At 51.5% G+C, this 19571-nt stretch overlaps 7 protein-coding genes across 7 annotated transcripts; 3 read left to right on the top strand and 4 right to left on the bottom strand.

Moving 5' to 3' along the window:
* Nucleotides 1-124: 124 nt before the first annotated feature.
* On the top strand, nt 125-1341 carry PtrM4_001060 (XAP5 domain containing protein; the record flags this gene model as incomplete). Its single annotated transcript, XM_001941709.2, has 3 exons — nt 125-339; nt 392-923; nt 976-1341. The coding sequence occupies 3 exons, from the start codon at nt 125-127 to the stop codon at nt 1339-1341; spliced, it is 1113 nt and encodes a 370-aa protein (XP_001941744.2).
* A 1203-nt stretch (nt 1342-2544) lies between these two features.
* Nucleotides 2545-6341, top strand: PtrM4_001050 (SPX domain-containing protein involved in vacuolar polyphosphate accumulation; the record flags this gene model as incomplete). The annotated part of the gene is made up of 3 exons (XM_001941708.2): nt 2545-2680; nt 2823-6067; nt 6120-6341. 3 exons carry the CDS (start codon nt 2545-2547, stop codon nt 6339-6341), a joined length of 3603 nt encoding a protein of 1200 aa, XP_001941743.1.
* Nucleotides 6342-6712: 371 nt separating this feature from the next.
* Nucleotides 6713-11264, bottom strand: PtrM4_001040 (uncharacterized protein; the record flags this gene model as incomplete). Its single annotated transcript, XM_066102574.1, has 5 exons — nt 6713-6789; nt 7020-7517; nt 9968-10462; nt 10511-11210; nt 11262-11264. 5 exons carry the CDS (start codon nt 11262-11264, stop codon nt 6713-6715), a joined length of 1773 nt encoding a protein of 590 aa, XP_065964776.1.
* Nucleotides 11265-11880: 616 nt separating this feature from the next.
* PtrM4_001030 (uncharacterized protein) lies at nt 11881-15598 on the bottom strand (the record flags this gene model as incomplete). The annotated part of the gene is made up of 3 exons (XM_001941705.2): nt 11881-12430; nt 12477-12777; nt 12826-15598. The coding sequence occupies 3 exons, from the start codon at nt 15596-15598 to the stop codon at nt 11881-11883; spliced, it is 3624 nt and encodes a 1207-aa protein (XP_001941740.2).
* Nucleotides 15599-15925: 327 nt separating this feature from the next.
* Nucleotides 15926-17117, bottom strand: PtrM4_001020 (RecA, RecA-RadA recombinase; the record flags this gene model as incomplete). The annotated part of the gene is made up of 4 exons (XM_001941704.1): nt 15926-16746; nt 16794-16861; nt 16911-16990; nt 17040-17117. The coding sequence occupies 4 exons, from the start codon at nt 17115-17117 to the stop codon at nt 15926-15928; spliced, it is 1047 nt and encodes a 348-aa protein (XP_001941739.1).
* Nucleotides 17118-17443: 326 nt separating this feature from the next.
* On the bottom strand, nt 17444-18507 carry PtrM4_001010 (ARA1, Aldo-keto reductase, related to diketogulonate reductase; the record flags this gene model as incomplete). The annotated part of the gene is made up of 4 exons (XM_001941703.2): nt 17444-17786; nt 17840-18063; nt 18114-18407; nt 18472-18507. The coding sequence occupies 4 exons, from the start codon at nt 18505-18507 to the stop codon at nt 17444-17446; spliced, it is 897 nt and encodes a 298-aa protein (XP_001941738.1).
* A 386-nt stretch (nt 18508-18893) lies between these two features.
* On the top strand, nt 18894-19571 carry PtrM4_001000 (Nefa-Nip30-N multi-domain protein; the record flags this gene model as incomplete). The annotated part of the gene is made up of 1 exon (XM_001941702.1): nt 18894-19571. The coding sequence occupies one exon, from the start codon at nt 18894-18896 to the stop codon at nt 19569-19571; it is 678 nt and encodes a 225-aa protein (XP_001941737.1).

Below are 19571 nucleotides of genomic sequence, written 5' to 3'. Positions count from 1 at the left end.
CGTACACCAAGTCACATGCAGCACTAGCGCGGATGCTTCTCAACTATTGGCTAGCGCAAGCAACAGTCCACTCCAACCATTGCAACCCTCACTTCGCCTCTCTTGCCGGCATTATTTCGTAATCATGGATAGGTTTGAATCCAGTTCAAGCGACCGCGCAGATGCTGCCGGAAATGCACGCTTCACTTCCCAAGCGGCAACAGCGGAAGATCTACTGAAGGAGCAAACTGTTGGCCTGGTAAACCTCAACGACTATCGCAAGCGGCGCGCCGAGGCTTTGGAAAGGAAGGAGCGGGGCGACACGGCGGGCGACCTAAGTAGCAGCACACAGTCGGACGGGTATGGAAGGTCTTGGTCTCTTTCGGGGTCTAGGCTAATTTGTAAAGTACAGGGCATCGACGCCAAAAGCCGTCTTCAAGAAGAAGCGCAAGGTAGCTGCAAAAGGCAAACTGTCATTTGGCGTAGACAATGACGAAGATACCGACACCAATGTCTCCAAGACACCCACCCTGCGCGAAAACACACCGGCTGACTCGTCGGCCCTGGGTTCGGAAGCAGAAACGAAAGTCGTCAAGAAGAAACTGGGTGCAAACTCCAACATTGGACTAAAGCCCCGCGTCATGACCAAGACGGCCTTACAGAGGGAAGCGCAGCAGGCAGAGCAGGCGCGACAAGATTTCCTCATCATGCGCGAAGCTGTCAAGGCCACCGAAGTAGTCATACCCTTTGTCTTCTACGATGGCACCAATATCCCCGGAGGGCGATGCAGGATAAAAAAGGGCGAGCAGATTTGGCTATTTCTAGATAAAGCTAGAAAGGTTGGTGCAGAACTGGGAGTGGGCGGCGACAAGAGTAGGAGGGATTGGGCCAGGGTCAGTGTAGACGACTTGATGCTTGTTAGAGGAGAAGTCATTTTGCCACACGTAAGTTTTAGGTGCACACGCTCTTGCTGCGCTATACTCACATCAAATGCAGCACTACGAGATGTACCATTTCTTGTTTCACAGAGTAACAGGCTTTGACGGTCTCATCTTCGACTACTCGGCGCAACCCACCAAAGCATCTCCGAGTGCTACCAACCCAGACGCAGAAGAGGACATGGCTGCATACGACCCACTAGCTCAGCCGCAGAAGAAGAAGAGCAAAGATTCCAGTATACCAGATGAGGAGCTCGAAGGCTTCCATGAAGACCCAGCCCTGACAAAGGTTGTGGATAGGCGGTGGTACGAGCGCAACAAGCACATCTTCCCAGCGAGCGCGTGGACAGAGTACGCCCCGGACAAGGACTTGTCGAAAGTGCAGCGAAAGGACGCTGAGGGCAACGCTTTCTTCTTCACCTAAGCCAATCGATTATCCGAACTACTCTTGGGACTGGTTGTTGGTCCGCCTCGGACGGCTCCGAAACCGTTATCTTGCATGCTACACGGGACCATGGGCCAGTGACACGAGTCCGATAGTGAAGGCGGCATAAGAGGAGAGACAGGTTCCCTAGGATGGAGGGGTGGAAATAGGGAGGTGCACATGCACAAGTCCAGTCTAGATTGCGGGGAGAGAACATGTAGCAACCGTCAAATCTGTACACCCCCACTTGCCACCTACGCGCATGCAAAGTAATCAATTTTTGAAGCGGTGTGACATCGGCTCGTGTCCCGTATCCGCCACCTGCACTGACGATGACCTGCAGTGGCCGAAAGGTGGTCGTCGCGTGCTCACCTGCCTGTGTTGGTATCTTGGTAGCTCCGCCCTCCTACTAGCCACCACCACAATGCTTGGGCTTGGCCAGATGGCGGCTCGCCCGACATCTTGAACCGAAGTACGGGCGAACTCCTTCAGGGTTCGGCACCTTGGCCTGTTTTACGCTTCCATAGTCGCTTCAGAAGGCTGTCACGAGCTGACAAAGAAACACACCGCCGTTATCCGCGTCTGCGGGACGTTGTTCAGTGCAGAAACTGGACCAGGGGTCCACCGATGGAGCGAAGCATCTTCACGCGCCGTCCGAGGCGTCGTGGGATATAAAGAGCATAAGATTTTTCTGCTGGTGCTGCGGCAAGAACACAGTAACTCTGCCGTCACACGTCATTGGAGATCATCGCAACGCACGCACCACGCTACCGTCCATCGCAACATTCTTCCCTCATTTTGACTGCATAATCCACGTCGATTAACACTGACCAGCGACCCCGCCGCTCCAGTGTGATCCCCCTTGCCTCCAGCTGCGGCTTTCCCTACATTTGACAGTCCGTTTAACCATGTTGCAGGCGCGCTTCCGTCGAGCTTTGGCTCCTCCAATGAGAATTGCCGACTCGAGCACACCTTAAAGACTACACCATTAACGCGTTGATTGTGCTGGCCGCATGGAATTATCTTCTATCTCGTACCCTGCCGATCATTGAATATCTGCCAGTACATCTCTTTGTTTTTTCGCGCCTCCGCCAACGCGAATCTGGTCACTCCGCCGCTTTAGACCTATCCGCCAAGCCGACAAGCTCGACATCACTTCCGCGACTGCGACTGAAATCCGTCCAATTTTGCTGAATATCCAAAATGAAGTTTGGACATAATCTTCCACGAAATCAGGTTCCGGAATGGGCGTCGTCGTACATCAACTACAAGGGGCTTAAGAAGCTTGTCAAGAACGCCGCCGAGGCTTACAAGAATGGCGCAGAATTAGATCTTGCTGGTAAGTCTCAACCTTCCACGCTGTCAGGACGTTTATGAGAGTTTTCCCCTTGAACAGGGATGGTCTATTTTTCAAGTCGTCATAGTAGCGAGTTTCTATTCTTGGAAGCATGACATAGCACGCTACTGACGGTTACAACTAGAATTCTTCTTCTCGCTCGACCGCAATCTCGAAGATGTCGATAGCTTCTATAACCGCAAATACGCCGAATGCGCTCGACGATTACGACTGTTACACGGTCGCTACGGGCGCGTGGCACAGATGCCAGATGGGATCGATAAGGATGAGGCACAAGATCTTATGGGTGCTCTGCTTGAGCTGCGTAGCTCGATGCGGAAGCTTCAGTGGTACGGAGAAGTGAACCGAAGGGGTTTCATCAAGATCACAAAGAAGCTAGATAAGAAGATCGAGACAGTTTGCTTACAAGAGCGCTATCTCGCATCCAAGGTCAACCCCAAGCCATTTGCGCACAACCTACCTCTCAACCAGGACATGAAGGCGGTCAATGAGTGGCTATCTGGGCTGGGCGATATCAAGACTTTTGACGATACGGGCTCCACCCATTCTGCTGGTTCGCTAGGCAGGGTACCAGGTCGCTCGTTACACCTTCCATCGACTCTCTTGGATGCTGTGGATCTGGCTATTCGCGGTGACAAGGCTGAAGACCTCAGGCAACAGCTCACAGAGGCCGCAGCGAACAACGGGAAATCTAGCTCATCATTCCAACAGCTTCTCTTGAACTTTCTGCAGCGCGCCGTCTCTTGCCGCGCAAAGTCATGCATCGAGATGCTGTTGAAGGACATCATCTCGCTGGACGAAGAAGACGACATCAACAAGCGCAACTGCGTGCACAGACTTGTCATCAACATCGGCCGTTCGAAGAGTGGAGAGACATTGGGTGCCGATGGAGCTGTTCTCCAAACCTCAAACGAACCACGGAACTTCATCCTGCCCGCGACCGATCCCAATCGCCAACCTCGGCCCTGCACAACCACCGAAGAAGAGTCTACACAGCTCCTCAGCGAGAATGATGAGTCAGTACGCTTGCTCATCTATTTACTCGATCAGCTTCGTGGTGAACAGCGTAACGCTCTCCAGTCTCGTGACTCTTACGGCAGATTACCCCTCCATTATGCCGCCCAATATGGATTTGTCATCATTTGTGAAGTTGTCATGAAGCACATGCAAGATTGGGGTCAGTTCGACGTCTCTCAGGGTATCGACTCTGATTACTGGCAGGATGCTGAGGGTAATGCACCTCTGCATCTTAGCGTCATGGGCGGTCACCCACTTACCACAAAAGCCCTGCTCACCGCGGAAAGCTGGCGTGGTACAAACGAAGAAAAGCTCGTATGTCGAAAAACCATTGCTCGGTCCGGAGCAGCTCTAGCTCTGGCGACTCGGTCGAACTTTGTAGATATCGTCAGGCTCCTGGTCGAGGCAGGTGTGGACGTCAACTATCAAGACGAGGGCGGCGAGGCCGCCCTACACATGGCTGCACGCTACGGCTACGACGAGTGTGCCAAGGTTCTTTTGGAAGGGTCCAGCATCAACAAAGCAGATGTCAATGTCGCCGAGAAGACCTTCGCTTGGACACCGCTATTTATCGCTTGTGTGGATGATCATCTCTCTATGGTTGAGATTCTTGCCGCTGCGGGAGCTGATCTGCAAAAGTGTGATAACTCTGGCTGGACGGCGAAGGAGCATGCAGCACTTCGCGGTCATATGGAGATCGCAGCTAGACTCGCAGAACTCGCCCCCATAGACGAGTCACCGCGTGTTGCCCCTACAGACACTCGTATCGCTCGAGCCGGTTCGCCTACACAATCATCGCTAGATGAGCGAAGGTCTAAGAATTTGAATCGCGATAACAACACTCCTGTGCAAAAGGCGCCCGAACCTGTCAAGACGTTTGGACATCGCTACCTGACAAACCAAACTATGGTTCTAGTTAGTCTGGGATCCATGGACATTCGAAAAGACGTGCCTGCAGTCAAACTCGACGACATCCCACTTGCCGATGCTCATGCGACACAACTTGATACCGCTTTGTCCGTGGTTGTGGGTGCTGCTGGGGCTAGCGGAGACTCAACCGTGATTGATCTGCCTATTCGAGAAAACATTGCGACTGAGCCCATTACTTTCATGACCAGCGACGTCAGCAAGGTCAAACTTCTGTTTGACATTGTTCCAACGTATGCGGGTTCACAGGAGCGCGTCGTGGGACGAGCTGTTGCCCTTTTATCAACTATCAAGACCAGCATTGGATCGAAGCGAATCTCGCTCCAGGGAGACGTGCAAGTACCGATTGTTGCAGCATCCACATTGGACGTGATTGGTGCAGTCAATTTCAACTTCTTGATTATTACACCCTTCCACCATCCGCGCATGGCGATCACCGAGCAACATACCTACTGGAAGAAGATGGCATCTACTATGGTCATTGGCCATCGCGGTCTTGGAAAGAACACCGCCTCGCGTACCTCCCTACAGCTAGGCGAGAACACGATACAGTCGTTCATTTCTGCTGCCAATCTTGGCGCAGAGTACGTGGAGTTTGACGTTCAGCTAACAAAGGACCATGTTCCGGTCATTTACCATGACTTTCTCGTCAGCGAAACTGGCATCGATGCGCCTGTCCACACTCTCACGCTCGACCAATTCCTCCATATCGGTGAAGGGCAGAAGCCGCGACCCAACCGCGTCGAGCCATCCGAGACTGTCCCAGTGTCCAACGGCACAAATGGCACAGACGATCGTCCAAGCGCACGCCGACCACGATCCTACTCTGTCGATAACTCGAAGCAACGCAACATTCACACTGACCGTGAGCAAGAGCTTACCGAGAGGATGAAGCATACGCGTGATTTCAAGAAGAAGGGGTTCAAGGGCAACAGTCGTGGCAACTCCATCCAATCTTCCTTTACGACCCTGGAGCGAATGTTTGATGAGCTACCAGAATCAGTCGGGTTCAATGTTGAGATGAAGTACCCTATGCTTCATGAGTCAGAAGAGGAAGAGATGGATCAGTACGCTGTTGAGCTAAATTCGTTTGTTGACACGGTACTACAGAAGGTATACGACAAGATGGGCGAGCGCAACGTCATCTTCTCGTCGTTTAACCCGGATATCTGCCTCATGTTGTCGTTCAAACAGCCTTCAATCCCCGTCCTGTTCCTCACCGACGCTGGAACTTCACCTGTAGGAGACGTGCGAGCAGCCAGTCTACAAGAAGCCATCCGTTTTGCTAGTCGCTGGAACCTGCTTGGAGTAGTGAGTGCCGCTACACCGCTAGTCATGTGTCCCAGGCTGGTCAAGGTAGTCAAGGAGAGCGGATTGGTGTGTGTCAGCTACGGCATTCTAAACAATGATCCAAAGAACGTCCTGGTAAGTTTCTCCTTGAACACCAGTTATTTTACACATGCTAACTTTGGGTTAGTTGCAAAGGAGTGAGGGTATCGATGCCGTCATTGTGGATAGTGTGCTCAAAGTGCGTCAAGGACTCCAAGCCCCGAACCATGATGCCACCACCAACGGGGCCGTCAATGGTGCAGCAATTGTTGTGCCGGAAGATACCGCGTCAATAGCCAAGGAAGTCAATGGGTTGATGCAGAAGGACAATAGTAGCGTCGAAGCACAACAGCAGCAACAGGCAGTGTGAGAGTGTGGTATACATGCACTTTCAACAATGGGTGGTTAGCGTTGCTATGTTTTTGTTTTGTTCTTGATAGAGATTTGCTCTGCGCACGTAGTCCCTCAACGGGCTTTAATGGGTTGACATGTGTTGTTGTGTAGCTCTGCTAAATTGTGTGTTTACGCCAGGTTTCTTTTGTGTCAGTCAGTTATTCAGACTCGTAATCATCCTCTTCTTCATCATCTTCATCTTCATCTTCATCACTATACTCATCCTGCTCTGGATCTCCCAACAAATCATAAAACGACTCGTACCCCCACCTCTTCCTCTTCTCCGGCAACGGTCTAGCGAAATCATCGTTGTACCGTTTGGGATAGAGTTTCATGATTGAATTTCGCTCAGTGTAGTGCAGGCTTGGTTTGTATGGTTTGTTGCGGAAGCGGGTGCGCCATGATTTTAGGGTTTCTTGTTTCTCCTTATGGTTGTTAGTTTAGGAGTGAGTAAACGGAGAGGGGGCGAAAGCAGAAACAAGGACTTGTGTATGATGGTACATGTAAGTGACGACGATGCTAAGCAGCAAATTCTCACAACGCAGTTTTGTTATAACAACAAGGGGTTTTTGTGTATAAAAACTTAATTTTTCCCATTCCTCCTTGTTCAGGAAAAATATATCAGAATGCACAGCATGCTCTTGATTCCAAGCACTATCTTCCCACACGGGTTTAACCCGGCGGTTCTCGCCTGCGTGTATGAAATCGTACACGGGCATGCGTATGGTTTCTAGTACGTTTAGCATTCTACGCTCGATGTTTAGCGCGCCGATTTTCTCCTTGGTGTTGGGCTTCTTGAAGGAAGGGTAGTGAATGTAACCCTCGGGGGCAAAGTTGAGGATAAGAGTGAATGGTGCCGATGATGCAGGGATCAAAGAGAACGCTCGCGTGAGGCGCTTGTGGAGTACACACAAGACACCTTTTTCAGACGAAGTGTCGTCATCGGAGGCGGAGTTGTCGTCGTCTTCGCCAAATTCGGCGGGCGTCATGGGAGCCAAGTCGTCGAAGCAGAGGGTGATGCGTAAGTTGCGCACATGGTTGCAGAGGGTGAGACCGAGGTTGAAATAATCTGTTTTGAGATCTCTGATGAGGGACGGGGTGTCCCGGACGAAGTAGGTCTCGGTGGCGAGGTAGTATTCCGAGGCTTCTTTCGCTGTGGATGTGGTAGGGGGGGGGGGTTGATTTGGACGTTTTCTTTGTACTTGGTGAGGACACCGTAGGCGTGGGCATAGTATTCTTCACTATAATCGACGCTAGTGCGATCATTGAAGTAGTGTTTGTAAATCCGGTCTCGGAGTTCGCGGGGAAGCTTGGTTTGTAGCTTCTGGCATAGATGGAGGTATGCGCGGCGTAAATCTTGGGGTTGCTTTTTGTTTCTGAGGATATGTTGATGTTGAGGGTTTGTGCGTTTGGATATTTGGGGAGGGGGGGCGATGTACATATAGTTTGGCGGCACTGGGGTATTTTTGAAACGGAGGGGGGTCCTATCCAAAGTCGAATCCTCGTCTAGATGCTGTGAGTAGTACGCGCGCTGCAGACTCCGACTCATCTCTGGTTGGGAAATACGTCTGGGGGTTTCAATTTGTAGTTTCTGTTGCACAATTTCGAGGACTTAGCCATGTATGTTGACTTTAATACTGGGTTCTTGATCTAGCAGTGTAGTGTAGGTCGGGATGACTCAATTAGGGCAAGTACCGCCGAGGATCGGTCAACTGACGGGTTTGCCACACGGCTCCGTTTTTTTCGTCTTACTATCTCCAACGACCATGGATTTTGTGCTCGTTAGTGAAGGTACAGCTTCCTTTTTAGTCGTTTAAAACCCTCCTGCTCTATCAGAGTATGCAGATGCATCAGCTACGAAGTCAACGCCACTATAATTTGACATGGCTACCAAACTCTACTAATTTGTATTCAAATATACTTCTCGCATACAATGTGCAATATTTCCCCCGGTTAATCCCACCATAAACTTTCTGGTAGTAATGCTATGGGCTTATACGCGATTACAAGACCATCGAAGCGAGTAATATGCTGACTTTAGTCCTCTCTGTATAAATCATATAAACATACTGTCGGATCACAGATATCAACGATATCTCAGCCACGCGATCGGCCGCACTGATCTCGGTCACGCGAGCAGGCGCACTGATCGCGGCGTCCGAGCAGCGCTCAGATCAGACCTCCTATATCTAGCTCTCCCATAGTTCTCCTTCACAAGACAATCAATCAGAACCATCACCGAACAGAATGCATTCCTAGTTATCGTTATTTCCTTTCAGCACTAGTGCTACAGCCCTACCAACAGTAAGTGATATCAATGCTTAGTAGTAGCAGATTTTCACAACGCGGTCTTTATAGCAGCAGTACAAAAAAGCAGTTAAGGTGTTATCCCAACACCTTATACTCAGTAAGTGACAGTTTTCACTCAGTGAATGTACGTGGGCAGGGCTGCCTCCAGTACACAGTGAGTCTGTTCGAACTTGATTTCGCAACGCTGACTGCGTGCGGGCAGTGACGTGTCGATGATGGTGAACCAGGAGTTGAAGGTGCGGTCGAACCATGGTACCATGGTGGGGATGTTGGCGATGTTGGCCTTGACTTTTTATAAAAATCACTCCGGCATACTGGATTAAAAGTCGCCCCTATCTCACTTCAAATGAAATAAAAAAAAGCCACTCAATTCAAAACCCACTACCCACTATTAAAAAAACACAGCTCGTCTCAACTCCCCCCTGCCGTCTTCCTCTCCCTTACCTTCAAAAACACCTTACTCTGTTGGGACATGCGCGTACAGCCAGCCTGGCGTGGATGTATTTTAGCGAGCTTTTCCGGGCTGGAAGCTTGGACCACTAGTTAGACCAAGCTTCCCGCTTAGCTCGCACCCGTACATAGGGAGATCTCTCCACCCAGCCCTTGCTCACTACTAATCAAATATCATATACTTTGTTCGTTGCAACGACAGTGATATTCGACACCTTTGCCGTGTCAACACCTATACTCCATTCCTCCACGCATGAACAAAAAGAATGGTCCCCTAGAAAAAAGCAAAAAATTTGAAGAGACGCTATGTGGACTTTCCTGTCGTCTTCCTCCTCCTAAAAGCCTATAGTAGCTGTGGTATATGCTCCCAAACATAACCATGTGGAAGAACATGTCCTAATGAAAATGCGCTGGAAATATTGCATGTAGAGTCTTTCTTGTCTCTCGCTGTGTTCAGGAGATTATGACGGGTGCATGTTTCTGCCTTGCACAATGTACCTCCGCGTGCGTCTCCTCATTTGTCTTCTAGAAGCCTAAACACTGAGTCATCTACTCAAAACCATAATGTCCGCATGTTTTCTTGTTGGAAAAGTCGGCTTTCCTGTGTCGTAAACGCAGCGGGTACCATGTACAACTCACAACATACATCATAAAGCAACAGCTTAGCAAAGAAAACTAATCTCATAAACATAGTCATGGGTATAATACCACCCTCCCCTCCCCTCCCATCCCCCGTACCCCCACGCACCCTCACCTACTCTCTCTCCCTTTCCTATCCCCCCATCCCCCACCCCCGCACCTATAACCTCCCAACACCAACCTTAGGCCCAAAGTCCCCCTTACCCCACCTCCTCAAATCACACCCAGCCCTCCTAAACCTCTTAATCTCCCACGCCCTCTTCGCTTCAAACGCATCGCTCGAGAGCCGTTTCTTCGCTTCCGATTTACCCAGACCAGTGTGTAGGTCAGGGTTAACATCGTGCAAGGCGGCGGCTTCTTCCCACGAGTATGAGAATTCTCTTAGGAGAGGATGGGTGGTTGGCTGGGCGGTTGAAAAGTGGGTTTGGGCTTGGAATTGGTGGGAGGGCGTTTCTGCGAATACGGGGGTTGAGAGGGATGGGTTGAGAGATGTGCTCGCTGCACTCGCTGCTTTGGGGAGACGAAGGTCAAAAGAGCGGGAGGACTGTTGTGTTGAGCGTTCAGGAGACACGGAGATGAAAGGGTCCGAGTCATCGATTTCCATATTCTCTTTTGCGGAGGATGGTGCGGCGAAGATGCGCTTGGGTGGTGTGTCGAGTTGCATGGCATCTTCCAACCCCCTAATACCGAAGATATTGTCTTGACGTGTGGTGGTGGTGGTGGTGGCTTTGTTTGCTTTAACGGGACCCGGGATCCAGTCGCTTTCCGGGTCGCTGTCTGCGTCCTGTGTTGTTCCGCGTCGGCGCCTGTTTTCCTCGTCTTCAGAGGCCATGCGTTGTAGTTTGGGCCCGCCGGGCGTGACCTTGACACGCTCCTTTTCTTTGCCCTTGGAGTGCGGCTTCGCTATGGGCTGTTCGGGTTCCGTGGTCTTGTCTTCACCGCGCATCTGGGCTTCCCTGACGTCCTTTGCGAGACTCGTCGGCACGGCGGCGTGAATGTCCGTCATGAGCTTTGCTCTTCTGCAGTAGCCGTCCCAGTCTTCGACGGCTAGCTTTCCTGCCGCCTCGTTCAGGGCACTCGCGGGATTCGGCTGTATTAATAGACATGATATAGTGACGAGGACGTCCCGGAGCTTCAGCGTACTGCTCCAATCACGTTTCAGCGTCTCCACACAGACGGCGCCTGTAGCCTCGTCGATATTGGGGTGCCATAACCGGGTCCGGAATTGGGCTGTAGGTGGTGCGGTTGGGTAGGTGGGCGGGATGTCGAGGTGTAGTCGCCATACACCACTTGCATAGGGAGTGCCGACCGGGCCGGCGAGCAGGATGTCGAGCGAGGTGAGATCAGCAGAGCTGTCTGATTCGGGAGGGAAGAGGTAGTTGGGAGGAAGGCCGGCAGTGTGAAGGGAGCCGTGGTCGGCGGCCAGACGGCGCAACGACTTTGAGTTCTGTCGTGTTGTTGTTAGCGAATGCAATCGTTACAGAGACGGCGGTTTTACCATGGTATTAGGCGCTTTTTGAGTAGCGCTGCATGTGTATAGGTGACAAGGAAGAGATTAGAGTATCTGCAGGTTTATCGTGTAAAGGTGGGACCGTATGCACACTTTAGCAGTTGTCATTGTTTTTCAGAAGTCGCATTGCATGCGGATCGCGCCGCCCCTCTAACTTATCACTCGCGCCGCGCTAGTTAAGCTGAGCGCGTAACGTTGGCGTTCACCCTTCATCCTCACTGTCCGCTGCACTTGAACACACAAGTGAGGAAATGGCAATTTAGATTGGAATTGATGGTGATAGCAGAGATGCGCCTCCTACTTACTCTCACAAAGCATAATGCTCACCTTATATGCTATGCTCGTCTATTCATGCTGCGACCTCTTTCACACATGTCAGAGTAGTAACCTTCAGCAAGCAGCAAAACTCATTGACATGCATAACTCGCATTACTCATCCTCTCTTTTCCATCCTCAAGAAGATAAAACCCAGCAAGAAGCTCTCGCCCCTAGCTACTTAAACCACCCCAACTACACATTTCCCCCACATTTTCATTTCAGTACTTTCCATCCCATCCAAACGCCCAGCTCGCTGCATAAAACAGCCTGAATAGCCATAGCAAACAAACTACAAAATATCTACATCATCCATCGGATCCACAAAAGGGAATTGCCCACTCTCAATCGCCGCAACCCGATCAAGCTCAGCCTGATACTCCTTCCTCAGCGTATCCAGTGTGATGATTTGCCTCTTAAGCAGCTTCTTCCCCTGACCGATACCCCATTGCGGCGGTGCGCCCACTGCATCCATGCGCTGATCTGCCAAGATATACGCGTCTTCTTTGTTGACGGAAGACAGCGTGTTGATGATCATGAGGTAGCACTGCGCCAGGGACTCGTCGGCCGGGTCGTGGTGTTTGGAAGAAGTCGTATTGAGGCGTTGCAGACGGTCGTAGAGGATAGATGCTGCGCCGCGGAAGTTGTTGCGTGAGATGCGGAAGGAATAGAGTATTTGGTGGTATGGAGGACCAGACGTGATGTTTAGCGTCTTTTGACAGAGCGAGGTTAGGATGGTGTCGACGGCATCTACGAGACCTACAAAGGGGAATGCGAGGAGCTCTGTTGTGCGCGACTGGGCGACCATTGTTGTGATGAGGCTCTGGAGATCGTTGTGTTTTCTGTCAAAGTTAATAAGCGGTCGTATGGATGTGAGCGTCGACTTACAAGGCCGTGTCGCTATGTCTAATCAGCGCAGAGTATGCATCGCGGAATCTCGAGGTCTGGATTGAAGCGGTAAACAGCCGTTGGAGGAGTTCGGTCTTGAGAGCCTCGTCCTCCTGGCCGAGCAGAGACCGTAGACCAATTTTCGCAAAGTCTGCAACATACGAGTATGCCTTGGCCCTCTCGAACAAGCCAATGACATGGCTGTAGTAGCGTGCCAAACCATCCGAGAACGAGTTTCGCTCCACCTCTGAAATCAGGCCTATTGTGTCTTGTTCCGCGACATCGAACATTGCGCCGAGAGCTGTGAGGGTTAGTTTATTGCATGACATTTTGTAGTTGACAGACTTACATAAATAGTACGCAGGCTTCTGGAAACACGCAGATGCAAGTGCAGGCTCCCCTAGCGCTATGTACAACCTCCCTCTAAGGTACGTGGCCCAGTAACCTTCAGTGAGGAATCGTGAGAAATCCAAGGCTAGCTCGTACTCCATTGAGCAGAGCAGGATGCCCATGATATCCTCGACCACATTCTCGTACTCCAAATGGTCAAAAATTGATGCTAACCAACCGCGACTCCAGCGTGTGAGTAGGTTGGCCTTCATGTCCTTTGGCAGCGGTACCTCAAAGGCACGTCCGCCATATGCTCCTTCGAGCACCGTTTGTGTGAGGGGCAGCTTCTTCCCAATCTTCAGTGTCTCGCTCAAAGTGCGGTTGGCATTCTCTGATGCTAGACCCGTTGCGCTTGGGTAAGACCAGACTGTGCGAGCCAGCCAGGACACCGTCATGCCGTCCTTGTATCGAAGTAGTAGCTCGGCGAAGACCTCCGAGGCATCAAAGTCGTCGGGCATTTCACCCTCCAACTCAATGAACATGAAGAGAAGCAGGACTAGCAAATCTAACAGGGTGTTGTGGTCGGCCTCTAGCGTTTCTTGGGATATCCTAGACAGAGCACTAAGGCCGTAACGTGCAATCTGCTTCCTCGGTTGAGGTTTGCCGTCTTCCTCATAGCCCAACGTTTTAATGGCTCGGAGGAAGGTCTCGGTACCGATATCCTTTACCTCCATGCCGAGCTCTTCCACCAACTGGGTTACGTCCTCGTCGGACACGTGCTGCGAGAGTTCGCTGTTGGCCTCGATCCATTCCATGCGGTCCAGAATAGTGATGTTCCTGCTCTGGAGCAGATCCATCTCCATGTGTCGTTGAACTTCTTGTTGGACAAAGAATGGCAGCCGTTGGCGGAACGACGCTGCAGCATTGAGCAAGCGCGCAACATCGCGAGAATCAGACGTGTCCAATGTCTTGCGTAGAGGTTTACTCAGCGCTCGCGAACTTGAAAGAAGTGCTGCGTTCAATGTAGTGACTTCTGATTCACTGCAAGTCCGGATGGCAGATAGATGATCGCTCAAAACAAGCCAGGGCATATCAGTTGCCCGATCATAGGCAAGCGATAGTGATTCACCCCTTCGCTTATGTAAGTCTTTTACAAGACTGTAGTATGCTTGCCATTGCGCAGCTACAGCTTCCTCGAGTTCCTCTGGGTCGTGCTTGCCGTTAGCGGCGAGGGCCGTGACTGTGGCACATATGCGCTCTTTGAGGGAGCCTCTGTGTACCGATCGATTTGTGCGCACTCGCTCCAGCCCTCTCTTGTAGATTACGAGTGATGTTTCTAATGTCGCAACGGTAAACCTTCCAGGATAGAATAAGAAGTCCAGCCACTGCTCCGTGGAGTCGAGTTCACTCTGATCAGCATCCGTCTGCCGTGCACTGGGGTTCGCAGGATTTGCCTTGAGAGCTTCCACTGTCAATGGTCCAGAGTCGACGGATACCCAATCGCTCCTCCATGCTTGTGTCCGTGCTTCTGGAAGATCGGTGAGGTCGAACTTTAGAGAATAGACCTTGCTGCTTGGCCCAGATCTTGCTCGGATCCATATTTCTGACCCTCTCCACCCAGTGGGTCCAGGGATGATGTGAAACTCTTCCAATGTCCACACGGTCGTGTTCATGAGTTCGTCGATTGGCGGAATCAGTTCTGAGCCATCAGCCGCATCGTAAAAGCCAGAATACTCGTCGTCGGCATCCGTCACTCCCCAGAACTTGAACTGATGTTGTTTTGGCGAGTACGTCACAACGTGATAATCTGCCCCTCCTATTCCGCCCATGACCTCCACAACCGCCATGAGCATCGACTGCGAGGTTCCGATTGTGTATGAAGTGTGCGACTTCTCCACAGCGAGATCCTCGGCACCCAAGAGATCGATGTGAACACCTGGCTTTCCTGTTGCAATATTCCACGCTCTTATCGAATGGTCCAGACACACAGAGAGGATGTGTTTCTTATCGGGCGATATAGCGACTGCAGCGGCGGCTGAGATGGCGAAGTCTGCATTCTCAAACCGAACTGTAGGTTGCGCTTTCCACGATAAAAGACCTCGTACCGACCAACTGCTTTCCTGGTAGCGCGAGCCTTCCCACTTGTTGTATGACTTGTCCCAATCCAAACGACAAATGGCTCCATCATCAAGTGTTACGAGTAGTTCGTCTGCGTCTACTGCAACGAGTCTGTAGGGTATGCGCCCGCTAAAGAGAGCCGGCTCGGACCTCTTGCACCACAGATCCGAGTCTTGTTCCGAGGCTGCGGGGTTGGCGAAGAAGTCGCGGTGTAGGGTAATCGTATACAGCTCGTTGGCCGTGGTGATGGCGAAGACAGTCAATGCATCTCGGTCGGCGGGCTCTGCGAAAGCCACACAAAAGGGGCGAATCGGGGCAGGAAACTGCAGGAGGATGGTGAGGTTTGCTTCGAATTTGTCGGAGAAATCATGGTCGAGGTCGACGGCCTGTATCTCCAGCATCTTTCTATTGTCCAGGACGCGCCAAAGAAAGCTTCGTGGGTAGCCATGGTGTCGCCGAAAGTGCATTGACCCGTCTGTGGCTAGATGACGTCTCGTAAAGGCATCCTCGTCTTTGTCTACATGGTGTTCGGTGATTATGCTGCGCTTGACATTGGGACGGCCACCAAATGGAGAGCTCGCTGGGATAGTGAATGCGATGGTCGATCCAGGAAAAGCTGATTCGATATTCAGTCGTGCCTCCTTGTAGAGACATGTGCCTGGGGTTTGCGCCATCCTGATCGCATGCGACGTTATGGTGCGCGGTTTGGTTGGGTTGAGTTGCGGCGGTCGGCGCGCAGGTGGAGCTCGAAAACAGTCGTCGCGATGCCCCAGAATGCGCGACAAAGCTGGGGCACGGGCCAGGCACACACTAGTTGGAGCGGCGAGCCTGGCACACGCTCTGCAAGACTCACAATATACGGCGAGTGTCGTTCAACATTTAATTGAGATATCATTGCAAAGAATCAACCATAAAGCGTAAAGTCGACCATGTAAATCATCATCCGCCCTGACAAGTTACCGCATACAGGCCATACACAAGCTGCACCATCATCCACCTCGTCACCTGTTGTTTCTCTCCTCCAGATCCTTCTCCTTGGGGTCGCCGATGCCGTCCTCGTTGATGGCGAATAAACAATCGCTCTCTGGGAGACAAGGGCTGTCATAGATCTTGCACACACGCGTTTCTCCTCGGCCTTTTCTCAGACTCAGACGAGTTGTACTTGCGTGCGCAATAATGTTTCCTCCGATGGGCTTCTTGGGATCAGGGTTGAACATGGCACTAGGCCCACCATCGACTTGCGCAACCACTTGGTTCGTGATAATAACAGCGATCCCAAACTCATCGGCAAGCCGTTGCAGCGTGCGCATGAACTTGGCAAGATGTGTTTGTCTTGCCGAAAGTTCTCCACGCCCTGCAAAATCGGTACGATATAGCGCTGTGGCGGAATCCACAACAAGTAAAGAGAAGCGTGTCTCCGTCATCATCTGCGCGGCCTGATTGAGAAGCTCCAGCTGATGGTCCGAGTTATATGCGCGCGCATACGCGACATTGTCCAGCACTTCCTCGCCAGAAAGCCCGTAACGATTTGCCACGGCCAGACATCGCACTGGACGGAAAGTGCCTTCAGTATCGATATATAGGCACTTTCCCTCACCGCCTCCCATGTCGAACGGCAACTGGCATGTCACGGCAAGCGTGTGACAGATCTGACTCTTTCCTGTTCGGAACTCGCCAAATATCTCCGTGATAGACCCAGTCTCGATGCCGCCCGCAAGCAGTGTGTCCAGCTGTTTTGATCCCGTCGTAATCGAAATGAGTTCGCTTCGACGCGAGTGCATCTCGGTAGCCGTGGTAAAGCCCATGGGCACAAGTTTAGAGGCTGGTCTTATTAGTAATGTTATTGACAACAACATGTACGACGCTTACCCTCAGCAAGTAACTTGGACGCCTTCTGCTCTGATATGCCCTTTATTTGTTCGAGTGCTCGTCGTGGTCTACCTCGTGTTAATGGCGGGGTCGTATTCCGTACAGCACCCAACATACGTATAAGCAATCGATTCTACCGTGTTGTAGCCACCTTCGATAACCAGTTTAATATCGCGTGCAGTCAGTCCATTTACTCCCTGAACGCATGTCAGCAACTGTTATGTATCGTGAGTCTCAAAAGCCTACCTCAAGCGCAGATACTGGAGTTGGCGCACCAGGACCGCCCATCGTGCTGTCCTCATACTGCTCTTCTTCGTTGCTCATCTTGGGCGATTTGAGTTGTGGAAAGATGTAGGTGATCGTATGCAAGTTGCGGGTGTTTATGCAAAAGGGAAGGATGAGTGGCGAGCGCACATTAGATCCGGCGCGTCTCAATTAGCGCCAAACGCGGGGTCACGTGCATGCGGTAGGTCATCATCACACTGCCTGCAGGCAACGATGATGCTGCCTAGGATCATACGGATAAATCGAGAAACTCTTCACAATTTGCAACTGTTAATTCAAAAAACGTATTTTGGTGTATTTGTTTCTTCATTGCTTTGCATTCATGGTATCATAGTACATTAAGACCTCGGCCCAATTCAAAAGACCTACTCGTCGTCGTCGAAGAAGACCTTGACAGGTAGCCAAGAGTCACCGCACACCTTGAAGCGCTCAGGTAGCGAGTTGATCTCCTTCATCTCCTCGTCAGTCAGCTCCCAGCCATCGAGCTGGAAGTTGCCCATGATGCGGGATGCTGTGACACTCTTGGGGATGACGCTGCTTCCGCGCTGAAGACCCCACATGAGCAGAACCTGTTGGACAGACTTGCCCTTGTTCTCGGCGAGCTTCTTGAGCTTCTCGTTCTTGTAGAGGGGAGAGTCGGTGGATCCGAGGCAGGAGTACGCAGTGGCGTGGATACCCTTCTCCTTGAGGTAGTCGAGGAGCTTAGGCCTGGATGTTTATCAGCATACTTGCATGCATATAAACTGATCAAATCAACTTACGAAGGGTTGTTAGGGTGGAGTTCGATCTGGTTGACCGCAGGTGTGATCTTGGTGCGAGAGTCGGCAAAGAGCTTCTCTAGGTTCTTGATGGCGAAGTTGGAGACACCAATGTTCTTCACGCGGCCAGACTCGGGGAGCTTCTGCATCTCTGCCCAGGTATCCTTGAAGTCCCAGTCAGGGTAGTGCTTCTTAAGGTCGTCCGGGTCAGTTGAAGAAGGCCAATGCTGTGAAGTTTGTCAGTATGGTTTTGGCAGATTCGAGTACACACGCTTACCATGAGATAGAGATCAACATAGTCGAGGCCTAGGCTCTTCAAAGAGCTGTTGATACCCTCTTCCACGCGCTTGTGCCAAGGATTATCTAGCTTAGTAGTTACCCAGATCTCCTCACGGGGGACACCTGAGTCTTTGATGCCCTCGCCAACCTCCTTCTCGTTGCCGTAGGCAAGAGCGGTGTCGATGTGTCGGTATCCTCCCTGGAGAGCGGCCTTGACTGCCTCGCGAACCTCACCGGGCTTTGACTGCCAGGTTCCGAGACCAATAGCTGGGATCTTTGCGCCAGTGTTGAGCTGTGGATAGTTAGCTTTGATCGTCGCGAGGCGCAAGTAGTGTTTGGTATGGCATTGTACGTACAGTAAAGGTCTCTTTGGTCCAGTTCTTTGGTGCCATTCTTGCTAGTGTTCGGAGCATAAATTGGTAAGTAAAGTTTTGCGGTGTAGGAAATATCAAGTTTCCAGAGTCTGCAATCTTTTCAATGGCGGCGTGGGTGGAGGGGTATAACGCGTTGCCCCTCCTACGTCAGCTCCAACATTCATCCAGCACATCGGTGCTAACACCGAGCAAAGATTAGGCACCGGCACAAAAGCTCCACGTATCAGAACGCGACTTGTCCGCGGGTGAGGTCAAGTCGGTGGGGAGCTATCCACTGGCGCTAAAGCGAAAGAGGAAGTCGGAACAGCTGCTACAACATTTCTGCCGTCCCGACATGGCACCGTTTCGACACTCCACTGCGCCGCAATCAGCATTCCGCGCTAGCCGTGTAAGTGTGGACCGAGATGTCTTCTGGGTTTGTCAGCGGCGGCAAAGCTGGCGAGGAAACGGAGCGCGACGATGAGTGGAAGAGGGCTCAGCAGGAAATTGAGGACGCCAGACGCGCAAAAGCCGAGTTAGCAAAACAACAAGACGGAAAATCGTTATTCGAGGTGTTGCAAGCCAACAAAGACAAGAAGCAAGCCGAGTTTGAAGAGAAGGCCCGTTACAAGTTACACGTGGCCCTTGATGACGAAGAAGCCGACTATCTGGACTCTGTCCTGGAGAAGAAGCGCCTAGAGGAAGCAAGGGTCAGGAAAGAGACGTCAGAGCAATTGGAACTGTTCCGCAGACAGCGCGAAGAAGAAGAGAGAAAAGCGCGAGGTCTAGAAGAGCAGAGTTCAGAGGCGCCACAGGATGAAGACGCTGGACAGTGGGCAGCTGTTGGGCGGAAGAGGAAGAAAGCTCCTGAGACCGGTCTACTAAAGGGTGTTAAGTTAAGGAAATCGAGTTCTGTGCCAGAAGGCAACAAACCTACTGAGAAAGCGAACGCGACCGCACCTTCTACTACGAGTAGTGAAATGACCACGGAAAGCTCTGTAACACCACCAGTCAACACTACCAAACCTTCATCGGTGCCTCCATCAAAGACCGCGAATCTTCTTTCACTCGGGCTCGGTTATGCGTCATCGGACGAGGACTAG

The sequence above is a fragment of the Pyrenophora tritici-repentis genome, chromosome 1 (assembly GCF_003171515.1).
Source record: "Pyrenophora tritici-repentis strain M4 chromosome 1, whole genome shotgun sequence".
Classification (NCBI taxonomy): Eukaryota; Fungi; Ascomycota; class Dothideomycetes; order Pleosporales; family Pleosporaceae; genus Pyrenophora; species Pyrenophora tritici-repentis.
The sequence above is the reverse complement of the archived record's forward strand: the minus strand, read 5'-3'. Positions and strand labels throughout refer to the sequence as shown.